The sequence below is a fragment of the Dermacentor andersoni genome, chromosome 3 (assembly GCF_023375885.2).
Source record: "Dermacentor andersoni chromosome 3, qqDerAnde1_hic_scaffold, whole genome shotgun sequence".
In the NCBI taxonomy this organism is placed as follows: domain Eukaryota; kingdom Metazoa; phylum Arthropoda; class Arachnida; order Ixodida; family Ixodidae; genus Dermacentor; species Dermacentor andersoni.
This window is the reverse complement of record NC_092816.1, coordinates 18,089,224-18,117,181: the sequence shown is the minus strand read 5'-3', so window position 1 is coordinate 18,117,181 and position 27,958 is coordinate 18,089,224. Positions and strand designations below refer to the sequence as shown.

General features: G+C 43.6%; 1 protein-coding gene across 5 annotated transcripts; it reads left to right on the top strand.

Moving 5' to 3' along the window:
- The first annotated feature begins 452 nt into the window (after nt 1–452).
- On the top strand, nt 453–22,831 carry LOC126519997 (uncharacterized). Of its 5 annotated transcripts, XM_055065558.2 has the most exons (5): nt 453–760; nt 4,000–4,146; nt 9,915–10,052; nt 11,208–11,252; nt 16,950–22,831. In XM_055065558.2, the coding sequence occupies exons 4-5, from the start codon at nt 11,221–11,223 to the stop codon at nt 18,973–18,975; spliced, it is 2,058 nt and encodes a 685-aa protein (XP_054921533.1). In that variant the 5' UTR covers nt 453–760; nt 4,000–4,146; nt 9,915–10,052; nt 11,208–11,220; the 3' UTR covers nt 18,976–22,831. The 5 variants fall into 5 exon arrangements, with proteins under 5 accessions (XP_054921533.1, XP_054921531.1, XP_054921532.1 ...); XM_055065556.2 differs by lacking the exon at nt 9,915–10,052 and having other exon boundaries at nt 453–689; XM_055065559.2 differs by lacking the exon at nt 11,208–11,252 and having other exon boundaries at nt 454–760.
- The last annotated feature ends 5,127 nt before the right edge of the window (nt 22,832–27,958 follow it).

Below are 27,958 nucleotides of genomic sequence, written 5' to 3'. Positions count from 1 at the left end.
CATGAAGCTTGTACAAGTATAGACATACTTTTTAGTTATAGAGATTTTCAAAAAACGTTTTGCCATTTCCTAGGGCGTCTGGGTACTTTTTCACCAGCCACATTGACGGCGACATTAGCTATGGTTTAAAACCAATGCCTCCTTTACTATATGCCTGCCGCGTTGTCCGGTAGCTCGGTTCCGGGCCCTCTCCCTTTTCTGTCCTCCGCGAAAAGGCAACGAGCGCCTCTCATGGCGAACGCCTGCAACTTTCAATCACGTGCTGCGGCCTCTGAGATTAACATGGCATCTGTCACCGTCTCGGAGGCCCGCAATAACGCCCACTAACAGACGCCCGGCGGATGCATTCAGCCGCCGCTGCCACATCCGCCGGAAGTTGAAAGGCAACGAGCGCCGCCTCACGGAATTTATGCTAAACTAACTTCAACTAAGGGAACCGCCGCTACAATGGGAAAGCGAGCAACGCGGCGGGCATCTAGTGAAGGAGGCATTGTTTAAAACATGCGTAAAATGTTTCCCCCATGTATCTCGCCGTGTTTGTTGGTTCTTCATTCTATGCTGTGGCTCTCGTCTTGTTTTTGTGAAGGCCTTTTGTGAAATGAACATTTGCTCGCGGGCAGCGCATGTGACCCACAGCCCGTAGCCCCGGCATTTCGGCATTTGTGGAAACGCCGTGTCGCTGTCATGGGGTAATGGTTTCACGCACTTGATCCTTGCAACGGGCGCGGTACGAAATATGCCCAGAGGCAGCATAAAAATGGTAAACTTGTGGGATTGGTGCAGTGTTTTCGAGTTTTCTTTTTTTTTTTCTCTTGTCAGTGCTAATCTGACTGATGTATTCCCGGAGCTCGTCTACTAGTGCTGGCAAAATGTGCATTAGCACCCAAGTGATATTTTTGAATCGTTCGCTATAGCGCTGCTTTTCTTGAATGGAACACATTTTTTGAGTTCTGTTTAATAGGAGCCTGAGTATTTTGTGTACCTGTAAAAATGAAAAACGCGACTGCACAAATATGCATAACTTTCTTTAAAGCAGTGGCACACATGTGTCAAATATTGCGGCTCGTCTGCTACAGTTTTCTGTACATACATCTGCACGTGCTTGCGAGAAGTGGATGAAGTCTTCAGAAAAGTCGGTATTTGTTGTAGAAGTGCGACGCCGCATGGAGGAAGGTGAGGGGTAAGAAATAGTGCTACGAATAATGATAGTACGGTGATGGCAGCTGGTAGGGCTCAGATATTTGGTGGTAGAAGCCTGAATGGCAGCTACCGAGCTTATCTTCTTACACTGCGGACTGCGCAGGGTGTAAATTGCAGTGACTGTAAGCTGTAGAATACGTAAGCTCTGCACACGAACTGAATTTTGTGGCCACAGCTGCGCCAGTTGGGAGAAAAACTTTTGCATAGAGACACAGGAACACCTGGCTCATATCAACCGGAAGTGGACAAGTCATGTCTCCGCATGACATATCCAAGGTGCGGCCATAGCCTTGGCTGCATGGAATAAATATTGACGGCTAACGCTATGGCTTGATAGGAGGGTATGCACACAGCAAATAACTCGCCTTGGAAAACTCGCATTGATCACATAACAATGTCAGATGTACAGTGCTGTCCACTGCGTAGAGCGCGCGACCGACCGTCTTTGCTCTGCAAGGCAACACCTGGCAGCAATTGCTGGATCCAAGATAGTGTGCCCAGGAGCATGCATGGCCTAGCAGACATGCAGAACTGCTTTTGATGAGGGGCGATATTGAAAAGTGGCTTTGTTTACTCTAATCTACACTCAGTCAGAGGGCACTTGCGGCAAGGCAAATGCCATAGAATGAAGTGTATGGGTTAATAATGTGCACCAGTTCTTTCACAACAAATGAAGTGCGCTCACAAACTGTTTGAGATAACAAAGTCTCTTACGAACATCACCTCTGGGTAAATGCAACACGTGCATGTTTGCATGTTTATTTGGCTGCACATGCTCTAGGGCATGCTATCTCGGACCCAACAGCCGTCGCCAGGTGTCATCCTGCAGAGCAAAGCCGGCCATTCATGTGCTCTACACAGCAGTGGACAGCACTGTGCGTTAGGTTGCCTTTACAGAAATCTTTCTCAGGCTCATCTTTCAAGTTGCGACCTTATAAAGCATTGGTCTTAATTAAACTTAAATATGCAGCAGCTCATGGGATCCTGGTCTCTAATCACTCGTACCAGATGTAAAAGTGGTACAAAACCGTGCATCACGTTTAATTCATTCCAACTACCATTACACCGCGAGTGTATCTGCGCCACACAGGCACAAAAAATGACATTCATTCATTGCTACCTTAAGTTGACAAACAAAATTTTTTTTTGCGAAGCTGCCACATCTCCAAATTTAATGACATTTGACACTATGATGTCAATGACACTATGAGCGAGAAAGCTTAAAGTACTAAATAAAAAATAAATGAGCATTTACAAGTTCTTGCTGCCGCCATGAATAGTGAAAGGTAAGAACACATGCTATCGTGCCATTAGCTCGAGTTTTTTTTTCCTGTCTTTTACAACGTTGCAATTCACCGTAGCAACTTCAGTCATTGCATGTCAAATCTAGAGACCCAAAGTGAATTTGCACCTGTCCCATTGAAGCTGTTCCAATGCTGACCTGAGGAGTTTGGCGAGTACAACTCCTGACAGGGGTGTTGTAGTGGATAGTTGTGTAGAAATTATTTTTTACAAGATAGAAGCTGTTAATAATGCTTCAATTATACTGCAGTGCACTAGCTATGGTGCTGAGAATACCCATTTCTTAGTCAAATGAGTCATGGCAAATGCATTAGATAATAAATGATATTAAGTTCGTCCATGTGTCATCACACAAGTGGCATTAAAATTTAAGGCATTAGCGAGTTTATGTCATTTTCTGTGCCTGTGTGCCACAGGTATTACACTTTCTTTACCCAGCCTTTCTCATTGTACAATATTTTTCTACCTTTGTTTATTTCATAAGATTTATTATAACAACTGATTCCTTAAGGATAGGCTACTAACAAAACCATCCTACACTTGAGCATGCATTAATCACGTATGATGATGGTCATTGATCACCATCATAAAGTAGGTATTCCACTTTCGAACAGTGGATGTTATCATAACTTGTCCATTCACACTCAATATTTAATTGGAATCGGCCTTCCACACAGTGTTGTCACAATTAGGGACAGTAATGCTTTTAGAAGTGCACTGTAAACGTGGTTTGTAAGTAACTACGCAACTGTTGCATCATTCTTGTTATGATTGCCAGTTTCATTGTATTGGTTTTGTTGTGGCTGCTGTATTGTATTTATTAGCATTGTAAATACTCTCTTCTCTAATACCCTAAGGGCTGTGAGGGTGAATGAATAAATAAGAAATTATGTTTACTAATTGAAGCTCATTTTGATATAGTGTGCTGACAAACTTTTGTGAGAAAGCATTGTGTAGAATACAAAATACTTTCTGTGCCTATCTAGTACTCTTACGTACAGCAAGAATTTCATTTCATTTATTTCTGAAAGTGCTCAAGAACAGCTCCTTGCGTTAGTATTGGAGCACTTGTGCTACATGAAGGACAGAAAACAAAAACAGAACAGAAAACCTGAAGGAAAGTGGTACAAGATGCAACAAGAAATTGAATTAAATCAAAGACATAAGTCAGATAAAGAGCAAATACAAGAGCTGAAAATGTCAGTATCATAACTCAAGGCATTTTGTGGGGTTACAAGGCCTGTTATAACGAGAAGAAAGGCAGTTAACCAACGGGCCCAATTTTTATTGTTCATATTGTCAGAAGCCAACAAACAAGGACACCAAGAACAACATAGGGGAAGTTACTTGTACTTACTAATTGAATTAAAGAAATGATAAATTAATGGCAAGGAAAGTAAATGAGAAAAACAACTTGCTGCAGGTGGGGAACGATCCCATGTCTTTGCATTATGCGTGCGGTGCATCACACGCGTAATGTTTGTCTATGGTGCGCAGGCGCCTCCGAACTAACGTTCGTAGGCCAGCTCCAGCTGAGGCAAGTACCTGTACAGCTCCACAGCAGGATGCAACGGCATCGCCTAAATCACATCTGGCAGCTGCTGCTACCATTGCTGCTGAAAGCACAGTACCATCCATAACCAAGTACGTTTACTTGACAAAAACTCGTTACTTAATATGACAATCATGAAATGTGCATTTTATCTGTGCACGGTGGCTATTGCGGCTGTACTACAGCACACTGAATATGGTGTTTTTGTGCATTTGGTCTTGGGTCCATGTTGTGGAACACCTGATGGCTAATATTAACACCAGGACCAATAATAATAATAATAATAATAATAATAATAATAATAATAATAATACCACATTCTTTTTATTGCTGCTTTTGGTCACATTTAGCTGAGCAGGTAATGTAGTAAGTAGCACATTTGACTGGTGGCTTATTAGTGTAACAGAATCGCTGCCTAGAGAAGTGACTCATTCATAAGTGGTAGCTTATGTGGGGTAACGAAATTAGGAGGAGATTTGGAGGTGTGGGATGTACGAGGGCTGCCACATAAGTCCTCAGCCTTACACAAAAAATGCTTGTGCACAGTCCCTAATTTTTCTAGAGTAGACACGACTTTCAAAAGTCATGACACAATAACTATCGCATGTGGGGTGCACAAATTTTTTTTTGCAAGCGCTGGTAGGTGATGGTGCATGCAGCCCAATAAAAATGAAGAAGTTGAAATCATATTCAGTTGTTGAATTTTCATCCCTGTAAAGGCTTACTCCAGCCGGTGTCCATCAAGATATGGTGGAGACGTTAGGAGTGAACCTGCTCCTTAGCACACTAAACTGGGCTGTTTAAGCGAGTGGACGAGCATTGAATAGCACCCATGCTTTAGCAGGCCAGCCAAAATCGACATGCAAGATAGGGTCACCTGTGTGCAAGATCATATAATGGCAGATAGGCGGCTCAACAGTGGACATTTGTGTAGCTGACACGAGTAAAGAATATTGCAGTACCGTGCGTCCTTACCAATGAACTTGTGTGACCAAGGTTTCTCCAAAAATCTTGCTCACTCACATGGGTGCACCACTTCCGTCCTGAAAGTGAATTGCAGTTGAAGCATTGAAACAGCCTTTGTTTTCAACACCCCGAAAAGCTTTCTCTTCCATCATCAGGCAAAATTATGGCTATCGTCTTCTGGCATTTCGAAGGCCTGTTGCCTGTGGGTCTTCTGTAGAAGGGGCATACCCATGCCAGAGAATACAATGCTGCCCTGATTCATTGCCTTTGAGACACCATCAAGCCTAATGATTCATGCTTTGGAAAGGGGTCAATCTCTTCCAAGACGTATCTCCGTATCATGCCTCTGTGGCAATTGCTGCCATCCATTCCTGCAGCTTGCCTGTGCATCAACACCTGTCATACTCGCCGGATCTCTCCCTGTCAGGTTTTCACATCCCAGAGTTGGAGAAAGAATGCTGTAGGGATCATTTTTTTCGTTATGTCATTCAAGCTGCTACCTTCTCTTTAGAGGGCTGACCTCCAAAATTTATTCTGCACATATCCAAGCACTGTAAAATCACTGGTTGAACTGTGTGGACAATTTGAAGGGACTGCATTTGAAAGTAACACATGATTAGCTACATCAGCTGCTTCCCTCTGGTTGGTGTTGAGAACTTTTTTGACAAACTTTTTTGACAATCCTCATGAAAACCAGAAATAATGGGTGATCTCTGAGTGAGGCTTTCGTCCTTGTGATTAGGGCAGTGCGTGGACATGAATGCAGTGGGTTGGTGAAAAGACAAAGATGACCAAGAGCCAAGCATAAGGGCCCATGGCACAAGAAAACAAATAAAAAAGGAACCAATTGCTGGAAACCGTGAAGCTCAGAAGAGACCAATCGCTGGGAGCTACGAAGCTTCATGGAGACCAACGTGGAAGACACAATGCTCTGAAGAAACAAAAAGGCAAACTGTGTGGGTGGAAGGCTGAGTTGCAGAAAGTCTCGTAGGAAGAAGGTTGGGCACTGGCCTGGGTGTTGTTTGGGTGTTGGGTATCATTGTTTGTGAAGCAGGTTCTTTGTTTTCCAACGAGTCACTGAAGCCTAACTTCAGACTACCCAAATCAGGACAAGGACGTTTGCACAAAGGTCACACGAAACGTTTAATATACACAAGGTTAAAAGACTAGCTAACTAACACTTAATAAAACAGTTAAAGGCAAGACATGTTTGAATGCACATTCACAGGAAACAAACATATTTAACAGTATGCAAGAAAATTCTAGCAGAACCCAGAACGAGTCAGACCTTCGGGTCTGGGTGTAATCCCCGTCATTGTTTGCTACATCTTATTGTGGTGCTGAAACCCGGGAACAAACCAGAGCATTCGGCTCTGTGATGAGGCGTCCATTGCAAAAAGCTTGCTTTCTTGAAGCCGGCAGCCTTTAGCAATTTTGTTAGCCGCGTGAGTATGTTGTAAATAAAGAAGAAGCTGCGCCGAGCACGAGCAGTGGCCACGGATGCAGCTCGCGCAGTTTTGGCCATGATGACGAACGAGTTAGACGTCCGGGTCCAGGTCTAATCTTCGTTGTTGTTTGCTACACCCATCTCATGGTGAATGTCGAGGTTAATGCAATTAGCATTGAAGCAATGCAGGGACGCGCCGTATTGCCACTACAGAGATGCGTATGAGGCGTGTATGCAGCTGGGTTCCTCTCTTGCGCTTCCCACTGAGCATGCTGTGCCATCTAGTGGTGCTGTGGTGAAGTCCACGTGTGAGGTGAGTGTGATTATATATTCAGAGAAGATTATCTGATTATATATAATGCGGGTTTGATTCTGCCTAATCCCCGATAAATTTATTATTATTTTTTTTTTTGTCTTGAAAAGTGGCACATACTTGGTAACCCAAGTTAGCAAGAAAGACGTTCATTGAGGAGCGGCACATACCCAGTGACACACACCCAGTCACCAAAGTTTGTCTGACGGTTGGTTTCGAACCCTGTTCCTTCTGCACAGCAGTCCGATGTTATGCCCATTTGATCACGAATTACCCAGTTACCCAAGTTGACGGGAAAAGGGTTAGATGGAAAGGTTGCTGAAAGTTCGTGAAGCTCCCAAATATTGCTAATTTTATTAAATGCCAATGGCGAAATGCAGTTTAGTCAAGAGTTAACCGTGGAATGGCCTTGTGGTGAGGTGATAAACAAAGCAAAGCAATCATGGGCTTACCCTAGCAGTAGTGAGGTAGAGCACAGAGTCGGAGATGGCTGAAACACAGTTGTTCCAAGTTGGCCAAAAGGAAACAGGCCCTCGGAAACATCGGGAACCTCGAATATGAAGTGTCAAGAGAAAGAGGCGTCCTGGCCTGGCAGCTGTTTGCATGCTCAGGCCCGCACAAAGACGCCTTGCATTTTTCCCACGGGTGCAGGAGTCCACAGGCCTTGTGGTAGTATGCCGTGGCCTGGCAAAGTCGTGAAGCCTTCTTTCGTAGGAAGGCTTTGGTCAGTCCTTCACTGGTTGCCCTAGTGAGGAGTAGTCCTAACGGCGCAGGTCTGAGACCTGAGAGCACATCTTCAGTGCCTGGTTTGATGGCTGACCTTCCTATGTGGCTTCCTGCAATTCCACCTTTAACCAACGTGAATTGCCTTTTTTCTTTGCTTGGCATGTCATGGTCCTCCAGGATTGGCCTACTCCGAGTTTTGCGGTTTCCAGCGATTGGTTTCCTTTTCATTTGTTTTTTGTATCATGTGATCTCATGCTTAGTTCTTGGCCACCATCTTTATTTTGTACTTTTCACCAACCACTGCACTTGAGTTTGTACACTTCACTCATCTCAGTTCTGCAGTGGATATAAATTGGCGGATATTAATTATACAAGTTGCACTGAAAGATATTGTTGCATTGTCAGTGTGGTGAAGTGCAGTGAAATATCAACACAGTGAATATCTGTTCCAAGAGCAAGAACTGTGTGCTCTTCTGCTATTATTGTCAGGTTAGAACCACACATGCTTATAGCCATTATAATCACTATAGGTGCAGCTAGTAGCAGTCAGATTTAATAGAAGCAGGAAGGTGACAACGGTGTGTGAAACAACCTGTTAACTTATGGCCTTTCATCAAGTGTACCAGCTCTTTGTAGGATACTCTGTTGAATTGTTGAAACTGTGCATCACTGCACATGTCACAGAACACATCCTGAGAGAAAATTTAAAAAAAAATGTGTATCCCGTGCATGTTTGGAATTGATGTAAGCTAAGCTGTTTGCTTTCATTGACAGTAATTAGCAGTGATATTGACGGTAAATGGTAAATTTCTTCAGTGTTTAGTGCAATGTGAGATTGATGAGTTGATGTTAAATGTTACCTTGCATGCACCACTGCTGTTTGTCTGCGTAGTAAACAGAACACACAGGGGGACGTGTTTGCTTGAGGCATTGTTGTGCACCATATTTCATAACCTCTGAGATGGTTGAGCATTGTCATTGGCTCACATGGCAATGACATTGGGGCACAGTTATTAAATTTTAATTGGATTATGGGGCTGGTACGTGCCAAAACCACAATCGGATTATGAGGCACGCTGTAGTGGCGGACTCCGGATTAATTTTGACACCATGATGTTCTTTAACGTGTTCCAATATCTAAGTAAACTAGCGTTCTTGTATTTTGCCCCCGTTGAAATGGGCTGCTGCAGTTGGGATCAAATACGCAACCTCGAGCAACACCATAGCTGCAAAGCTACCACGGTGAGCACAGAAGTGTTCATTTGACGTGCGGCCGCTTTAGTAGTGTTGCTTATATGCTATGGTGCTTTAATGTAGGTGTGTGTCTGCATGCCGTGCATCAGTTTGTTTGACAAATTTGCACGATCTTTATTTTTAAGAAATACAGAAACGTACCATACCGTACCTTAAACTTAAGTTTATCCAGTTTGTCCACAACCACTATCGTGTAGTGATATTGCTTCCTTGCCTTCCTACATTGCTTTTTTTGCTCTCCCCCATGTATGGGAGCTGCGAGCAAAGAGTGGCAAGGCTTTTATTCACTCGTTTTGTGAATGCGTCAGTCCTACCCATTCTTCGCCTCCCCTTCCTACCTTCTCATTCTATTTACCTTCCCTCTGGACTTTTGCACATTAGTACAAATGTAAGTGCTGCAGTTTCTGCAATGCTTTTGAGAGGCGTTACGGATAATTACAGCCATTAAGAAGGTATTGTATATGTCATCGCCCCGGTCACTCCAGAGGGCATTGTAGTGATGTGATGGAAAGGTGCAGACTTTCACGTGTCGCCTTTTCTCTCCGCCATGTATATGTGTGCTCTGATACACCCCTCGGTGCAGCGTGAAAGACAGCAGCAGCAGTTAAAAAGTCGAAGAGGCAAAGAAAGCTTCGCTTAAAAAAAAAATTGCACTTTAGAGAACATGGTTGGGCACTGTGCACAAACAATATGGGCTTGTGCGAGATGTTGTCTGGTTTGTGGATATAGCTCACCTTTTCGCTTGAAACACTTGCCACCTGTTCCTCGACTAAGGGTGCTGTATGGGTACAGTATGCTAACGAAGGGTACAATGTGCTAACATATTGTTCCTAAGAAAGGGAATGGTAAAGAATTGCCAAATTTGCGGGTCATTAACTTGCTATCTGTGTTCATAGCTTTAACCAAAAATGACTTTAGCTAGAGTGCAGCAGCATCCAAATCAACACAGTGAATTGCAATTCTCGTTTTCGGATGCTCAACAGTAGATCGCTGCCAATTACCATTTCATACCTGGTTTACGATACCGATTGCAACAAAGCTTATTCAGCAACATAAATGCAGCTTGCTAGACACATTGCAAAAATGACTTCGAATTACTGTAAACAACTATTCCGATAACACAGTGTTTAATACTATTTGTCTCTACTGCACAGTGATCTTTAAACCAGGACCCGTAAATTGGATCAAGGCACTGCTTCAGGTCCACAATTGAATGTACCAGCCTCTCCTGGCCCATTTCCTGCAGGCCTGGAGACCACTAGAACCCCACACACTGGCCATTTGGCACTCTCGTGTGTTTTCTCATTTAAAGATTTTTATTCATTACTGTGATCACAAGATGTGCATTTTGGCAGTGCATTTTTGTCGCTGGAATCATGTTCACAGCTTCTTCTAGCCCTTCACCTTGTATATGCTGTTAAAAGTGCTTAATTGAGAACATTAGGTATGGTGCTTCTTATGTGGGACAGCTCGCTGGAGCACCAGACGTGACCGAAGAAAATTGTTGGCAGGCAGGTGTTCCAGTCTGTTGACTCACTAGAGCAGAAACATTGGAGAATGCTTGTGGCACACTGGGGTACTATGATGGATAATGTGTTGTGGCAAAGTACTGCCAGAAGCGACTAATTGCTGATGTGCTTTCACGAGGTTGTAGGTAAGCCTCCCAGTTATGGCAGCTTCACTTTGACAGATTGACTGCAAAATTGCTTACCTGCAGAGATTTTAATCAGATTCTTCACTGCAGCTTTCTTTTTAGCCAACTGTGCAGCTTTGGCATAGTTGAAAGGATACTTAAGGGAAATAGTTAGCCTTGACTGATGAATTGCACTTCTCAGACAGACAAATGTTGGCAAGAGTTAACTTTTTATAAGCAAAAGAAAAGCAAAAAATTTCAGGCAGATGGTCACCTTCAAGTTCCTGTAGCAGTCACATGTGCCATCATGGCTTTTGACAGTGTCTGCTCAGGACTAGTTGGCTGCTTAACAAGATTTGATTACATTCTAAAGGAACAAAAGACAACCAAGTTGGTCAACTTGGTGACCCACAGCAACCGATAAACGCAGCAGGGAAAATGGGGCATGAGGAAAGGATACACAAACATGGTTCTGACTTCAAACAATGTATATTGGCATAATACAGGCAGTGTAACATGTACAGGCATTCACTAAAGAAAATAGAGGGCAACTCGAAGGCATTGTCACATATTTAATGGGTAGTCAAGCCACTGTCTGAAGGACAGATGCTTTGTGATGTCACACACAGAATTCAAAATGGATAAACATGCAGTCTTGAGTGATAAGAGCACAATTGAAAAAGCACTAATGCACAAACTATCTAGCTTTCAAAAATTATCTATTTCTTTCACCAACTGCATATTGTGTGTAGCTAACACTGCTATGGACCTTTTCCCAATTCTGCTATGTTCATGCGCGTACCCATGCTTTCAGCTGCAGCCAAGCTATGCTGCTATTACCACAGGGTGTGCGTGCAAAGTGAGTGTGTGATTCCTTGCACAATCTGTGACAAATTTTCTGAACTTGAGCGACTGAACAATATATTTGCATGTGTTTTGGCCGATAATATTGGTTATTGAACCACTTGAGCAGTTCGTGGGAAAGACTACAAGCAGTTTTGTCAATGGAAATGACTCCGTGAGCTAATCCTCGAGCGATAGGGTCAGTGTTTGCGATAGGCCTCATGCAGGACATTTGCTGTGCTGTCGATTGCATAAACTGGCATGGAATGTTGGACGTGTTGTACTGGTGTGGCATGCACGGTCAAGTTCCAAAAAATATGCCATGTTACCAGTGAGCCATCAAGCGATTCTTGCTGAGCAAGGCAAACTTGTGTTCTGGTAGCAGCATGGCAACAGTGTTGTAAACATTCGAGTTGCAGTTGCTGCCCTACAACTGATTTGGCAGTCTCGGCACTGTTTGAATCTACCGGTATGTATACAGCAGGGTTTTTACTATTGGCTGACGAGGGCTTTTCCACATGCATTGCGAAAGTGGATGTGTGATTACATGGGGACAAAAAAAAAAGAGGAAGCATATCACCACACAGTCCATTGGTATGCATTGCACAAGACGAAAGCGACACACTTGCAGTGTCATATTATACACAACTTAAAGTCCCCTCCCCCCATTTTTTTTTCTGCAGGCAAATGAAGCTTTACACGCCTGAGAAAATGTGTTTCGTCCCCTTCTCTTTTGCCACACAGTACACGTGCAGAACTATTGCACGTTGCTTGTTCATCTTGATGAGCTGTTTGCAGTACCCACTCTTCACTGAGGTGGGTTAACATGTGTATGTTAACTGCCTCCTTTGCGTTGAGCTACTCCAAACGACGGGCGAGTGTATTCAGAAAAGTTTCTTCTGTGACACATTTGATGGTCACTGTTAGATTTGGAGTCGGGCCTGTAGGACGATCGGATAAACTTGGGGCGACAGGACTTAGGCGAGCAGGATTTATTCACATTATTTACAGTTGAACATGGGATACATTTACACAGTCTATGCGTGGCTCCCAAATGGAACCCGCAAGACGAAGCATACAGCAAACGAGCACACAGCTCACGAGTACATTGACTAGCACAGAGCACGACGACGAGCACACTCTAGCAGCCGACAATCGCTGCTTATAAGCACTCTGTTCGACGTCATCGTTCGATGTCATCGCAGACTACACGCGTTTTTGGAGGAGGAGGGCTCACACACGCGTGCCGCACAGGTTTCAGTGCCGCATAGGTTTCAGTGCTCTCTCTGAGGGCCGACGACCTTTGCAGCGCAGTCGTCGCGGTATCCATTGTCCTGCGTCCCCGTAGTCAGGTGGTCACGCCCGAACCCAGCCGGCGCCTCTAAATTCCAGAGCTGCCGTAGTCCGCCGTTCTCCAAAGGAAGTTCACGGTTGGTTAGCACTGTCCTTGCTGGTTCTCTGAAGGGCGCCCCCACCCCGGATCGATCGACGCACCTGCAGTGGGCTGAAATAACTTGCACGTTGCCAGCTTGGCAGGCCATTCCTAACGTCACGCACATCTTTAATACTTGGATCAAAGTACTAGCCAGGCTGTCCAAGAATAAATGCTGGTGCATCTATATTGCTCGTTTGCGTAACAATATAATCTCTGTCTGTCATCTAATATAATCTCTGTAAATCCCATAGCTAAAGAAGGCAACATGTGCTGGTACAACTAAGGAATCTCCATCTTCCTTAATGTTACCTCTGTCATTGTCTTACACGAACATTCGCAGCCTACTAAAGAAGTGTGACTCATTGAGTGCCTATTTGGAGGATGGCGATCCCGATATTGTAGCTTGAAGTGAAACTTGGCTGCACACTGACATCACTAATGAAGAACTTCCCCACACTAAGAAATATAACATTTACAGGCATAACCATAGTGGGAAGAGGGGTGGAGGTGTTCTGATTGCTATAAAAAGCTGCATTTAATTGTTTCTTGTTGACACAAATTCCACTGCTGAAGTAGTCTGGGTCGCATGCGCAACCGCTTCTGCCCGTGCTCTAGTGGGTACTTGTTATCGGCTGCCCGACGCTGACCACTCGCTTCTTAATGCACTGCGTGAAAGCATATCCTTTGCTATTCAACAATGTTCGGCGGCTATTGTTTATCTCCTGGGCAACTTTAATTTTCCACTAATTGATTGGCCAAATCTGTCATCATCCTGCCACTTCTCTGCTGAATTCATTAGCTTAACACTAAATTACAACCTAAACCAGATAGTTGATCAACACACCCACGCTCCCGACATCTTAGATTTAGTATTAACTACCGAAACTGATACCGCCTGGCTTATTGCTTACATTGATGACTTGAGTGATCGGAAATCTCTTCAATTAAACATCAATATTCCAGTAACTTTCTATGGGGCTAACACTAAAAGCATTAAAGATTACAACGGGGCTGACTACAACAAAATTAATGCTAAATTACCTATTTTTTTCACTGAAGAATTTCGGCTATACCTTATCTGAAGATTGGTAAATGACAGCTGGGAACTTTTTAAGCAAAAATTAACAGCACTGGTAGAAAATTACGTGCCGAAAATCACAATAGCAAGTGACAAGTCTAATCCTTGGTTTACAAAACACCTTCGAACATTAAGAAACAGGAAGAAGCGCTGTTTAGGGCAGCCAGAAGGGACAATCAAGCCTCATCTTGGGTGGCATACAGTGATTTTCTAAAATCTTACTGCACAGAGCTGTGCACAGCCAAAGACAAATATTTTTCATGTGACCTGCTGTCTCTTCTAATCAACAACCCCAGAAAATTCTGGCAAGTTATACGAGCAGATACCACTGTCCGCAATGTTGTGCTACATGATAATAATGAATGCCCTTTGTCTGATGCTGATTGTCCAGTAGCGTTTAACAATTTATTCACATCGGCTTTTACACAGGAAGACTGTTCCACTGTTCCCTTAGTCCCTGACTTTGAACATCCTTTCATTGAACCAATAGAAGTTACAGCAGCTGGCTTTTCGTCTTTAATAAATAATCTCAAATTATTCACATCTTCCAGTATTGATAATATTAATTCAAAGATACTTTAAAAAATACCGTTAAAATTTCAAGCCAGATGTTGTGCCATATTCTTAAGCAATCCTTGTCATCTGGCGAACTACCCTTGGACTGAAAAATCGCTAAGGTTATCCTTGCATTCAAGCGGAATAACAAGTACTCTCCACGAAATTACCATCCCATCTCCTTAACATGCATCTGCTGTAAACTACTGGAACATATCATAGCATCACATATCTATTGCCATATAGAATCGAACAACTTCTTTTATTTTAACCAGCATGAATTCAGAAAAGGCATATATTGTTACACTCAGTGGCTCGAATTTACAACAGAATTACACTCCAGCATGAATAACAAACAGCAAACTGACTATGTGTTTAAGAACACATTCACACAAGATTTTTCGAAAGCATTTGATTGTGTCGCTCATTGTCGCCTCATCTCAAAATTATCCGCCTTCCGACTGGATTCATTAACTTTATCTTGGCTCTGAAACTTTCTGTCATTGTGGTAGCAGTTCACTATCGTTAATAATCACGCATCGCTTCCTTCTGACATTATCTCAGGTATACCTAAGGGCAGTGTCCTTGATCCACTTCTTTTCCTAATTTTAATTAATGACCTTCTACAAAACGTATCATCCCAGATAAGGCTTTTTGTAAATGATTGCATTCTATACCATACTATAACAACATCTGGTGACCATTTATTATCACAGAATGACCTTAACCTTGTCAGTTTCTGGTGCACTACATGGCAGATGACCCTTAACTCTGACAAATGTGAGTATATGTCTTTCTTGCAAAAATGTTCTAACTCCCACTTTTCTTGCGTCATAAACAACACCATTGCCCCTCTGACATCGTCCTGTATATACCTTGGCGTTGAACTTACAACAAATCTTTCCTGGAGTACACACATAACAGCTACCTGCGCAAAAGCTTCAAAAACTCTAGGTTATCTCCGACGGAACTTGTGTAAATCCCCTGCTACAGTTCGTAAATTGGCATACCAAACTTTTGCTCACCCACAATTAGAACTTGCTTCATCAGTATGGTCTCCACATCAAAATTATTTTGTTTTTATGCTAGAATTCATTCAGAATAGAGCAGCACGCTTCATCAGAAATAACTATGATAGAAGTTCAGGGGAAAACAGGGGAAAAGCGGGAGATGGAAATTCAAGACAATGAGCAAAACGAGAACAAGGTGAAAGCAAGAGCCAATGTTTCAACAAGTGGACTTGTCACCTTGATCTCGTTTTACGACAGAGCTTGCAGCGTAACAAAGAGTAAAGCAGATATTTTGCTCCAGCCACTTGAAACTCGTCGCACGATAAGTCTTCGTTGCCTTTTCCATATATACGTTGATGGAAATTGCTCTCATGGGTTGCCTCTAGAAGCACCAGCGTGCATGTCATGTCGCTTTATCAATAGCCACAGTTTCACACACATCTTTGGCAATACAATGTCAATTAACGCATCAGCACTGCAGCATGTCATAACAGTATGGCACAGTCTTCCTGATAACATTGCATGCTTAATAAATTGTGGCGCCTTTCGTGAAAAATTGCAAAGCTTCTTGTAGTAACATTGTATAAGTATATTTTTAAACCTGCTTTCCTTCCCTGTTATTTGTACTTGTATTATCTTAATGTTAGTGTGTATTAATGTATTATTGTGATTACGCTGCCTCAAGCTTACCCTGGACAAGCATACTTGAACTTAGCTTTTTTTTATACTGTGACTACCTGTAATATTTATATTGATTACTCCTGTAGAAACACTTACATTGTATCCCCCCCATACTCGATGCCCTTAAATGGGCCTGTAAGGTATCTTAAATAAATAAATAAATAAATAAATAAATAAATAAATAAATAAATGATGCTTTCCTGCATGTCAAATTCAGCATGTTACCTTCTTGTTCTTAAATGGAAACGGTGTTATTGCTACACATGAGCAAACATGCGCACGCTAAAACAGGCAGGAGGAGGAGCTACTTCAACAAAACAAGCGAGAAAAAAAGTGCGGGATGTCATGAAAGACTTGGTCACTGCATAGAGGTGAGAAGGGATGGGAGTGTTCGCTTCTTGCCTACCAAATTTTGTTGAAGGGGAGACAGCTATTAGGGTTGTTTACTGGAAAAAGGTCCATTGTCAGGTCTGGCGGGGGCAGAATGCAAAAATGCTTGTATAGTGCACTTTGTGTGCATGTTAAAGATCCTCTGGTGGTCACAATAAATTGGAGTCCCAGGGCCACTGCGGCATTCCTCATGCCCACTGTGCAGTTTTGGGACATTAACACCCTCCCATTTTTATTTATTAAATTGTCACCCCTCGTTTCAGGCACCTGTGATGGTCAGACTGGCAGCTGCCAGACCGCGAAGCAATGAGAAAGCTTTAACTGCTTTTATTGACTCCAAAACCATGTGCAGTTGGGCATTTGTGGCATTAGCACTGCATGTTCCACTTTTTTCTAGTTACACGTAATTGTGAAGTACACGGAAGCGATTTTAAATACACATTCTGAAAATGCTTTGGCAGCAAGGTCATTCTTATATTTTGCTTACTTGTTCTAGATAATGAGTACCCATGTGATAAACCTCTGTTCTTTTTTACTTATGTTTTCTCTTGTGTGCCATTGTAGGGTGAACAAGCAGCATGGTACTCCCGACGTGGGCCCTGTTCCAAAGTGCATCATGCAACAACGCAAGAGTATCACAAACGAACAGTTGGTTTCAAAGTTAAGAAGCAAGCACAGGCACCGTGGCTGTGATACGGTTATGGCCATTAATGAAGCTGGTTCCCAGTTTCGTCTGCCAGGGTTTCCCAGAAGCGACGCAGCCGATATCTTGAATCTTGGGCTTCCATTCCTTCTGGCGTCGCAGCAAGCCAATGAAAAATTGTCATTAAAGAAAGGAGATGAAGTCTTGTCCTTTGGAAAGACAAATGTAAAGCAACAGGACATCATTTCATCGGAGGTGCATGCATCGGCTGCTGAAAATAAAGGTTCCACCACTTCTGTGGACCCTCACTTCTACACAGGGCATAAAAAAAATGGAAAGCCACATAGTTACAGTCCTCAATTTTCAAGGGTTCAGGAAGCCTTAACAACAAAGGTTTGTGCAGCTTTGCCTTGTGACACTGGGATTGTTGCGCCTGTGCGCAATCTTGTCGTTGAACTGGACAAGCTAACCGCAGAGGAAATCTCTGCCTTCACTTCTCATCAGCATCCATCACCTGTCCACAACAGAATGGCACAGAAATCCAAAGATGTTGGATGCTGCTCTCAAGTGACAGAACGGCCAGCGCCAGTGCACGCCGCCCGTACCTCTGGCCCTGGGCAATCCCAGAAACAGCCCTTGGTCCATTCACGTCGCTTGCAAGATACTGCTGACTTCAAAAGCGATGCAGTGGACATAGAAGAACCTGCACTTCACAAGCAGCCCCGGCAAAATGATTCCCAGCTGTCTGACCAAGATGAGCATTCACCATCGCTGCTTGAATCGATGCAAAGTGGATGTCGGAAAACACTGCCAAGCACATTGCAAGAATCCTCTGATGTCACGTTTAAGAAGTGCATAAGTGTCAGATTTTCAAATATTGTACAAAAGAAAACTGCTGACTTGCCTACAGACAAACATTTGCTACCAGCTCCTACTGCGTCTGAAAAGACTTCGCAAGTGCCATGCCGCGAGCCATCACTCCTAGGTGTCGGAAATTTGGTAGAGCCTCGATTGTCCGAGGCCAGAGGCTCGGGCTCGCAGGATTCACCGGGAGGTGCTGAAAGGCACATCATCCGGTCAGTCAGTCCCGACACTCTGCCGCCGCTGAAGAAGCACAGGGTGCGGTTCACAGCTCTGCAAGAAGAGGCACTTGTATACGGTGTTATGAAGTACGGCCGAGGAAGCTGGAAGGAAATCAGCGACGATGGCTGGTTCGACGGGCGCCACACAACCGATCTCCACGACAAGTATAGGAATTTGGAAAAGTATGGCCATCTTCCAAACGTCAAGAGACGAGTGAAGGACATGCTGAACGCTGGAGTGAATCCCCTGAAGAAACTACGTGCCCTGTACAAGCAGCAGCAAGCAAAGTCACCGATAGCAGCGGAGCCGCTACATGGCGAGCGAAGCTCTGTGAGCCAGCGGCAGGAGCCACAAACAGCTTTTCTGTCAGTCAGGGGTCCTGAAAGGGCCAGTGCAGCTCCATCTTCGGACGATGACTCTCTGGAGCCATTCCAGCATCAAACAGAGGCTCGAGAGGCTACCAGCTCGCCGAAGACAGCTTGCAGCAGCGCCGACAGACCATCTGCATCAGGAGCGCATCCCTCTGCACTGGGAAGATGGAGTTCAGATACTGAGTCAGATGCGTCACAAAAAAGTGTTCCGACCAAGTTCAAGCAGAAGCGGCGGAGAATGCCCTTCACGCCGCTTGAAGAGGAGGCGCTTGTGGCTGGCGTTCTGAAGTTCGGCAAGGGGAACTGGATGCGTATACTGAACGAAGGTGGCTTCCTTGGGAGGACAGGCACACAGTTGAGCGACAAGTATCGGAACTTGAAGCTGTATCGCCAGCTGGAGGCAGTCGAGAAGGCTGTGAAGACTAGGTGCGCTAGGGGCGAGGACCCTTTGGAAGAACTTCGCAAACTATCTGCCACTCACTGGAAGCGCTGACAGTAGGTTTTGCAGGCAGATTTATATCTTTAAAATTTTTTTTTTTTAATTGAGCTTTCATTACCTGAATAAATGTTTTGAGACCTCACTGACGTGCGACAAGCAGCAGCCCATTGGTGTAGATTGCAGTCCGGCTGTTTATTTATTTTATTTGAACTTTATTTGTATCTATACAACGTACAGATAGCAGGGGCACAGACAAAAAGCCATAAAATCGGCTTGACTAGGTCTGTGTCCCTTATTGGTTTCTTTGGCATCACGTAGCAATGCATGCACAAGTACAAGATGAACAATAAAAAATATAAACAATATGTGGATAAATGGGACTATTTATACAAAGTTACTTCGCACTGCGGCGAAAAAATTGACATGAATGCAGATATAGTATTGTCATACAAGTTACGAAAAACACGAACAGGAAAAAAACAAAATGCAGACATTATGAATCCCTTTTCATTTACGGGTAACATTCACAGAAATACAAAACTAAATAGGTCACTGTGCAATTACAGCTTAGAACACGTATACATCAGAACAAAACACGAAGAAAAACACTAAGCATTCACGTGAATGCCAATATGAGTGGCAAGTTTGGCCACCCAATTGAAATGATAATAAGTAGGGTGATTAATGAAAAGAGTTAAGTAGAGATGGTAGTTCATGGTGCAGCATTTGATTCCCGTAGTTAGTTCTTGAGTGCGGAATATGCCAAGTTTCCCTGTGACGTGTACTGAAACTGCTTGTATTTAGTGCTAGCCTTGACAAGTGCACAAGAAAATGAGTGCTACCTTTTCTTTCCGTAAAAAAGCGTTTCAGCAAAATTGTATTGTAGACCGATTTTATCGGCGCTATATCTAATTGACAAAAAAGAGGATCAGTATGCGCATCGAATGAAGAGTTTGAAATTGCACGGATGGCTTTCTTTTGCAATAAATATAGAATGTTGATGTTACTGCTAGTCGTGTTGCCCCATACGAGGTGACAATAGTTAACATGAGATAAGAAAAGAGAATTGTAAAGTAGGAGCTTCACTCTTAATGGTAAAAGGAAGCGTAATCTTATTAGTATTCCAACAACACGTGCAAGTTTGTTAGCAATAATGTTGACATGGTCATTCCATAGCATATTCTCTTGGAATATGACACCTAAGCTTTTATCCGATGGTACTATGTCTATGAAAGATGAGCCTATTTTTAGATGTCCGTCAATACTGTGCCTTTTGTTTTTTGGCTGGAAAAGCACGCCTTTTGTTTTGGTAGTATTAATAGTTAATGAGTTGAATAAGCTCCACTTGTTTATTTGGGCTAGTGTATCATTAGCAACACATAGTAATTCTTTCACGTCCTTAGAAGTTATGAACAAACTAGTGTCGTCGGCATAGATAACAAATTGGGCGTTGGTATTGATATTAGTTATGTCATTTATATACAGGTTAAACAATAGTGGTCCTAGTATGCCTTGAGGAACTCCAGCGAATATAGGCAAATTTTTTGAACAGTTGTTACCTACGACAACGGTCTGATACCTGTACTGCAAATAACTTCTAATTAAGTTCAGGAAAGTTCCCCTAAAGCCATAAATGTCAAGTTTTGTTAGTAGAGTGTCGTGATTAAGGGTGTCAAAAGCCTTCGAAAAATCAATAAAGACATCGAGAGTAAGTAAATTGTCTTCAAAGCCTCGTAAAATTATCTCTTTTTGCATCAGTAAAGCTATTTCTGTTGAACAACCTTTTCTAAACCCATACTGGTAATCCGTAATTACATTGTGCTTTTTACAAAAAGAGGTTACTCTGGTATTAATCAATTTCTCAAGACATTTAGAAAAAATAGGCAGGATCGATATCGGCCTATAATTTGAGAGGTCGTTTCTGTCGCCAGATTTGAAAAGTGCTGTTACCTTCGCTATTTGCATGCGCCGAGGAAATATGCCATTCGCCAATGAAAGATTGTACACGTGCTCTAAGACAGGACAGATTAGGTCTAGAACATGCTTAGCTGGGCGAATCTGCAAATCATCAATATCGCAACTTTTGCTATTTCGAAGGCTGAGAAACGTTCTGTAGATTTCATGAGTGTTAGTGGGGCTTAGGAATGCACTTTCGACGACTTTTGGTTTTACGTATTCTGTGCAACGAGGATCGTAGGAACTATTCACCAGCGATACAAAGTGATTGTTAAAAGCGTCAGCCAATGCCGTGCCTGATGTCGGCTGATTATTTATTTCTAACTCTTCTGCATTCTCTGGCTGATTGTTTACATGAAGTAAACTGTTTAGTTTTTTTCCAGGTGATATCGGTTCGCATTATCGTTTCTTGATTAAATAATTTCTCGAAATATTGCGCTTTTGCTGCCCTCAGAGTACCATTAACTTTATTCCGGAATTTTTTGAACTCTGCTAAATCTGTTGCATCCCTTGTGCCTAGGAATTGCTTGAAAAGAGCATCTTTTTGTTTGATCAACTTCAACGTACTGTCAGTAATCCAAGGTTTCAAATCCAAATTGTATGGCAGTAATATTTGTGAACAGGGTGGTTGTTTCCTTTGAGCAGCATCATGCAGGTTCACTTTAAAGAAGTTTTCTTTTGATAACAAGAAAATCTTGGCAAGTTTATGCATCCAACATTCGATAGCCACCACCAAGTGAACGTGCTTAAAGACAGTGAATTTTATCATCTGTGACGTTTCACTAGCATAATGGCTGCGCAGCTTCCATTGTTGGTGATCTGCCAAGTCTGGCTGCATATGATTTGTTCCTTGGAAAAACTGTGCTAGCTAGCGCGAAAATTCATTGCTGGACCAGAGCACAGTGTGCTCCGAAACGACCAACGAAAGCGGATTAACCTTGCAGCCTCTGGGCATGTGCACCGGTAAGTAAAAAAAAGCAGTGCTTCGCATTTTCAACTTTCAATTTCTTTGTGTGAGAGGTTGGTAAAACCAATTCCTGTAGTCATTTCTTATAAGTGGAAAATAATAATTATATACTTATTGCTCTTCAAGGGCATTTCAAACGAGACTTGTTATTCTGTCACGTTGCTAAATTTCCTAACACAAAGCACTGCATAAAGTAAATTGACTCACCATCCCGGCCCTGTGAAAGTGGAGTCCAACGAAGCTGTTGCAAAACCACCATTACTGAGGGAGTATGCAATGCTTAATTTAGGGTTCAAATGCTTCTTTTGAGCTTGTTAATTGAAACGTATGCTGTTCTGTGTGTTGTATGAATGATTTCAATGAACGTATGCACTGTTTGCTTCAGTTTGCTGAGCACTTGTAGCCTCTGCCTTATGGGGGGCATGAGCCATTACATTTCTACTTACTTATGGGGTATGCGCCATTGCTGATGGTAATAGACGCTTGTTTTGAGCATGCTCTTTATTGAAACGTATGCTGTTCTGTACATTGTATGCGCAATTCCTATCAATATATGCACTGTCCACTTCACTTTGTGAGCTATTACATTTTTGCTTGCTTAGGGGGGTGTATGAGCCATTGCTGATGATGATATATGCTTGTTTTGAGCATGCTCTTTATTGAAACGTATGCTGTTCTGTACGTTGTATGCGAGATTCCTATCAATATATGCACTGTTTGCTTCACTTTGTTGAGTGCTTCTAGCCTCTGCAATATGAGGGTTATGAGCCATTGCATTTTTCCTTGCTTAGGGGGGTATAAGCCATTGCTCATGATGATAATTTCTGCTTGGGGACAGACAAAAAATGCCTACCACCGAGATGGTAATATTTTGTTGTAACAGTGATAAATAATTTTGGTGGTTTCTGCATAAATGATACGCTGCAACAAAACCACTGCACAGTAGTGGTGAATGTACTTCCAATGATAAAATAATTGCATTTGAGACATGATAGAATGACTGTGTTTATTACTAGTATCTGGCACAGACAATTGTAATTTAATCAAGACTTGACTTAGTACAGCCCATGCAAGGATGCTATTGAAAGAAACGCACACGCAAAACAGTGTTGTGCGTGTGTGATTTTCTGTTATGGAGCGTTTTGTGCACTGTTCTTAAACATCAATTACAAACTCACCCACATTTCCACCATAGGAATTGAGGCTCTTTTTTTTCTTTTGATTCCCGTCTCCAAGACGCTGCTCATATTTATTCACCCCTTTGGACTCTATTGTCCCTGGACGTAAAATGCATTATGCTACAATTGCAAGGGTCTGATACAAAATCCTGGCTGCGGCGACTGCATTTCGATGAGGGTGAAATGGAAACGCCCCTGTACCATGCATTGGGTCTACGTTAAATAACTCCAGGCAGTCAATACTTATTTGGAGTCCTTCACTATGGCATGCCTCGTAATCAAATGGTGGTTTTGGCTCGTAACCCACCCCGCCCTTGACGTACAAGTCCACAGTGATTGTGTCACCACTAAAATCGGTGGAACCTAAGTAACCACTGGAAGGCAGTACCCTCACACAACTTTCCCACATGCGGCACCACAGCAAGAGAGCACAGTCCGGCCTACTCAACCTTATTCTAGTACACTCTAGGCTCCTCCCTTTTTTGCGCCCAAATAACCCTGCTGTTAGGTTAGATACATTTCGGTGGTAGTATCAGCGCAACTCTTGTGCTGCGCAACGACACAGGCATTAGGCATAGGCAGAATAAAAGGCAACGTAAGAACAAAAGCTTGGTGGCGCAACCCATTACCCCGTTTCAAAGGGGACACTCATCGCTTCCATCCATTCATTACGCCATCTTGTACCGACCAGTGTACGCAACTGCCGACCAGCAGCGGCACATAGCTGCGCATAGAAGCCGGATTATAGGAGATGCGAAAGCCATGCAGGGAGAACGACATGAGGGGCGCGTGAGTGTCGAGTGTCCCCACAACCTCCACACGACAAATACAATGGCAGCTCTTAAATATGAGGCTTAAATTCTTATTGTAATGCTTGTTGGGTTTATCATCCCCAGAAACAATGGGGATGATAAACCCAACGAGCATTATAAACAGAATCTGATCAGGATGCAACAATGGGGATGAATTGCAACAAATGATTAACAACTTTAACCAAGGAAGTGGAAGAGTTCTGTTGTAGATTAATATGCAGAAGACAAAGGTAATGTTCAATAGCCTGGAAAGGGATTGAACAAGAATTCATGATCACCAGTCAGCCTCTATAGTATGCACAGGAGTACGTTTAGGTCAGGTACTCACAGGGGAGCCTGATCACGAGAAGGAAATTTACAGAATAAAAATGGGTTGGAGTGCATTTGGCAGGCATTAGAAAATCATGACTGGGAGCTTACCACTGTCATTGAAAAAAAAATACTATCATTGCATTCCACCGGTGCTAACGTATGGGGCAGAAACTTGGAGGTTAACAAGGAAGCTCAAGAACAAGTTAAAGACAGTGCAAAGAGTGATGGAACGAAAAATGTTAGGTGTGAGGTTAAGAGAAAGGAAGAGAGAGGTATGTATCAGAAAGCAAATAGGGATAGCCAAGATTCTAGTTCACATTAAGAAAAAAAAAATTGAGCTGGGCAGGCCATGTAATGCGCGTGGTAAATATCTGGGTGACCATTTAGAGTTCCAGAATGGGTGCCAAGGGACGTGCAGTTGAGGATGGCAGAAAATTAAGTGAGAGGATGAAATTAGTCACGTTGCGGCATGCTCCCTCCTATTATTTCCTTCCTCCATGTTTCCAAGTGTCCTGCTTAGCGACCATGTTGTTTGGACAGGAAAGTAGCCTGCGTCGTTATTGACTTCGATGCTGTTTTCGTGAAGCTGTCCACTTTGATGTGTTCGTGAGGAGTGGAACGAAATTTAAGATGGCCGCTGTCCACTTAGCCGTCTACGGCGAGTATGGGAACACAGCCCTATTAACAGCGAGAACTTGGAGTGGCACCCTCTCACGAGTGACGTCACGGCCAGGACACCGCTCGCTCTGGCTTGCTCGGCTGCCGCGTGGGCTCGTTCCCTTTGTGTATGCTTGGGGTATGGGCGGCTCGAGCCATACTCAGTGAAGGATATGTCGGATTCTTTCTGCTGCCATGCCTGAACCACAGTTCCTTCTTCAAAAGCACGTGAGTTGAGAAATTTTGTGGCTTGGATATCGCAAGCTTTACATGGGAGACACTCACTATGCACTAAACGTGTCCTGCAGGACCATAATAAAGTTTTACAGTCCAGTATCATAAGCTATGTAGCGTTGAAAGGGTCTACTGGGTTTGCAATGCATATATGTGCCGTGTCTGTCCATAAATTTTGCATAAAAAGAATGTCTGCAAATTCAACTCGCGAAGTTGTGTATGATGCTTGCCTAAACACTTAACTTTCCCTTAGTACTTAGCTATGAGAGACATTGCATTTTACATGGAAGAAAAATCTTGGTATTTGGTGCCAATAAGTTATCCGTGTTCAAGTGACACTGCCCAGCGCAGCTGCCATGATGATTTTTATTACTCTGGTGAGCTGTTCTAGTCAAATATGGCCACTTCATTAATGCATAAACAAAAGAGTTTGGTACACATTTCGTATGAAAAAGTTTGCTGTTACTTTCACCACTCTCTGAAACAGGCCCCCGTAAAACGAATTGCTCATGGCTGCTATTACAATGGCGCGTCATGTAGAGTACAGTAGCAGTCACCTGAAAGAAAAGTTTCGTGGTTAAGATCGAGAGCCAATCAATTGCAAGTGATGAAATGTTTCATGGTGGCCCTCAGTAGCCTTTTTCGACAATATGGCACACCCATCAGGCAACGGTAGCAACTGACTGTCATTATGGCAAGGCACACATTGTTTGCGAAACCCATTAATTCACTACAACTTCAAGAAACCATGAAGTAGTTTTTTACAGTGCTATTTGTAATGCCTAAAGTACAGTTGTGGTATTACAGTGCAGCTTAGGGTGCCTGGGTGTCTGGTATATTCAGATTACAATCCGACACTATCATGTCTGCAGGTTGTGTTTAAAGGGCCCCTGAAACGGTTCAGACAAATGTTGTAGACGCGTAGGGTACAGCTTAAGTAGAACATTCACACCACAATTTAAGTGAAGCGTTACGTATTAATGGAGCTACAAGCGATTAGAAGTTACCGTCCTCCCTAGTCATGCTTTTCCTCCTCAACTCGTTCGCCGAGCGATCGGGGCTAAGCTCCGCCTTCACTGGTTTCGCGTCACGATGCGACGTCACATCGTCCACTTCCGGTTGTTTTGGAGGCCGCCCCCGCCCGCGTGAAACCTCTCCGCTAGCCGCTTGGCCGTTGACCCCAAGCGAGAGCTATCGAAGCAGCGTGCGTTGCGAGCATTCTGTCGTAGCGCCGAACGTGTCTGGTATTCCGGTAACCACAGGCAAGCTGGTCATTTCGGCAAACGACTGGAGGCATAAACTCAAGCTGATGAAGGAACTTTAGCGTAGACGTACGTGCGGCCTGATCGGTCTGCACGGTCCAGCCACTTGTTGGCGCAGTCCTTAACCAGCCAAACAAATCGCTAATATTGCTCTAACCAAGTGTAAAACATTTTAAACATTCATAAAATCAAAGTGTTGATGATTGCAGTCCTGCGAAAAATACACACCAGCAGCAAAGAAGAATACACTTCGTTACTGCTACTGTGTATGGTTGAGCTCTGTGCCACCAGGTGGCTGCACCGTGCAGACCATTCGCATTTGCAATTCTGCTCATCCCATGGCTCATCCCGTTACGGCACAGTCAAGCGGCCAGACCCTGTCCCCTTGCGCTTGCATTTGCCCTAATACCGGACTCGCGAAACGCTATTCCGTTTGTAATTTTCCGGTGTAAAGTGACGGCCACAAACGCGCAAACCCTGGCGCCGATCGGATAGCGGCAGTCCGATGCGCAGCAGCCAGCTCGCTCGTATGCTGCCTTGCAGAGGGACACGATGTCGCAGCTTGACATATTGCCAGTCGCTACGTTTGCAGTCCACAAAGCAACAAAGTCGAATCGTAGTGCTCGCGAAAAGACTGAGACCGACTCTGACCGCGGAGCTCTCGTCAAAATGGAGTACGTTGTAACACAGGCAGACGACACTTGCTGTGTGCCGGAAGTGCTTAATTGTATTGAAAAGTCGTTCTTGTGCATTCTCTTTATGTTACTTTCTGTTTATAAAAACAAATATACTAACATTCCAACTATTACGAAGATCATTTGTTTACCATAAAGTTGGAAAAATTATTGATCACGCGCCCTGGTCAGCCAATCGGATACCTCGCCCCACTGACGTCATATGGGTGATTTTCGTCATATGGGTAGGGGCGGCTTAAAATTCCGCCGAGCAGCGTGCTCCGATCGGCAGCGATGTGCATTTTTAAAACCTTATAATAAATTACGCGGAGCACTTAGATGTGTCAATTAATGATCAGAAGGACCTACTCTAACGACTCAGTACGTTTGTAGAAAATCGTCAAAATCGTTTCAGGGTCCCTTTAAATCTGAATGCCGTTTTTCCTTTCCCTCGCGGCGACCGCGCTCCATGCCGGACGGTGACCTATATAGGTGTTCTGTGCGGTGACGTCCTCGTGTCCCTGCAATGGGCTCGTGTCCGCAGTGTGATGTCGCTCGTAGTGACACGTGACTTTGATAATTATTCAAGGCAACATCTGTCATTTGTGTGATCTGTTACTTGAATTGATAAATTTAAGTTTAGAGAAATAATGAAACACAAACGTAATGTCTGCATGTTTTTTGTTTTGCTTCGCACCAAAGCAAGAGAGATGTACTTCCGCTTCGTCTGCTTGTTGCCACGGTCGTGCGGTCATGTGCGCAGGTACCGAAACTATGCCATTTTCTACCGTGTTCCAGCGCGTGATCATGCTGTGCGATCCGCTTATTCTGCCTCAGTATTCGTGTAGCACTGAATTATACCGCTAGTTATGTTTCCTTGTGCACAGCGCGCAAAATCGTGCGCTGCGCGAACTAGACAACAGCTCGCGCGCGACGCCGTCGGCGGAAGTGCGTAGCGCCCCCCCCCCCAAAAAAAAAGCGAGAA

Bases quoted from the DNA above. Each gene is read 5' to 3' on its own strand.
- LOC126519997 (XM_055065556.2), top strand. The intron at 4,147-11,207 runs GTACGTTTACTT...CCATGCTTTCAG, and splicing joins ACAGTACCATCCATAACCAA to CTGCAGCCAAGCTATGCTGC. The intron at 11,253-16,949 runs GTGAGTGTGTGA...GTGCCATTGTAG, and splicing joins CCACAGGGTGTGCGTGCAAA to GGTGAACAAGCAGCATGGTA.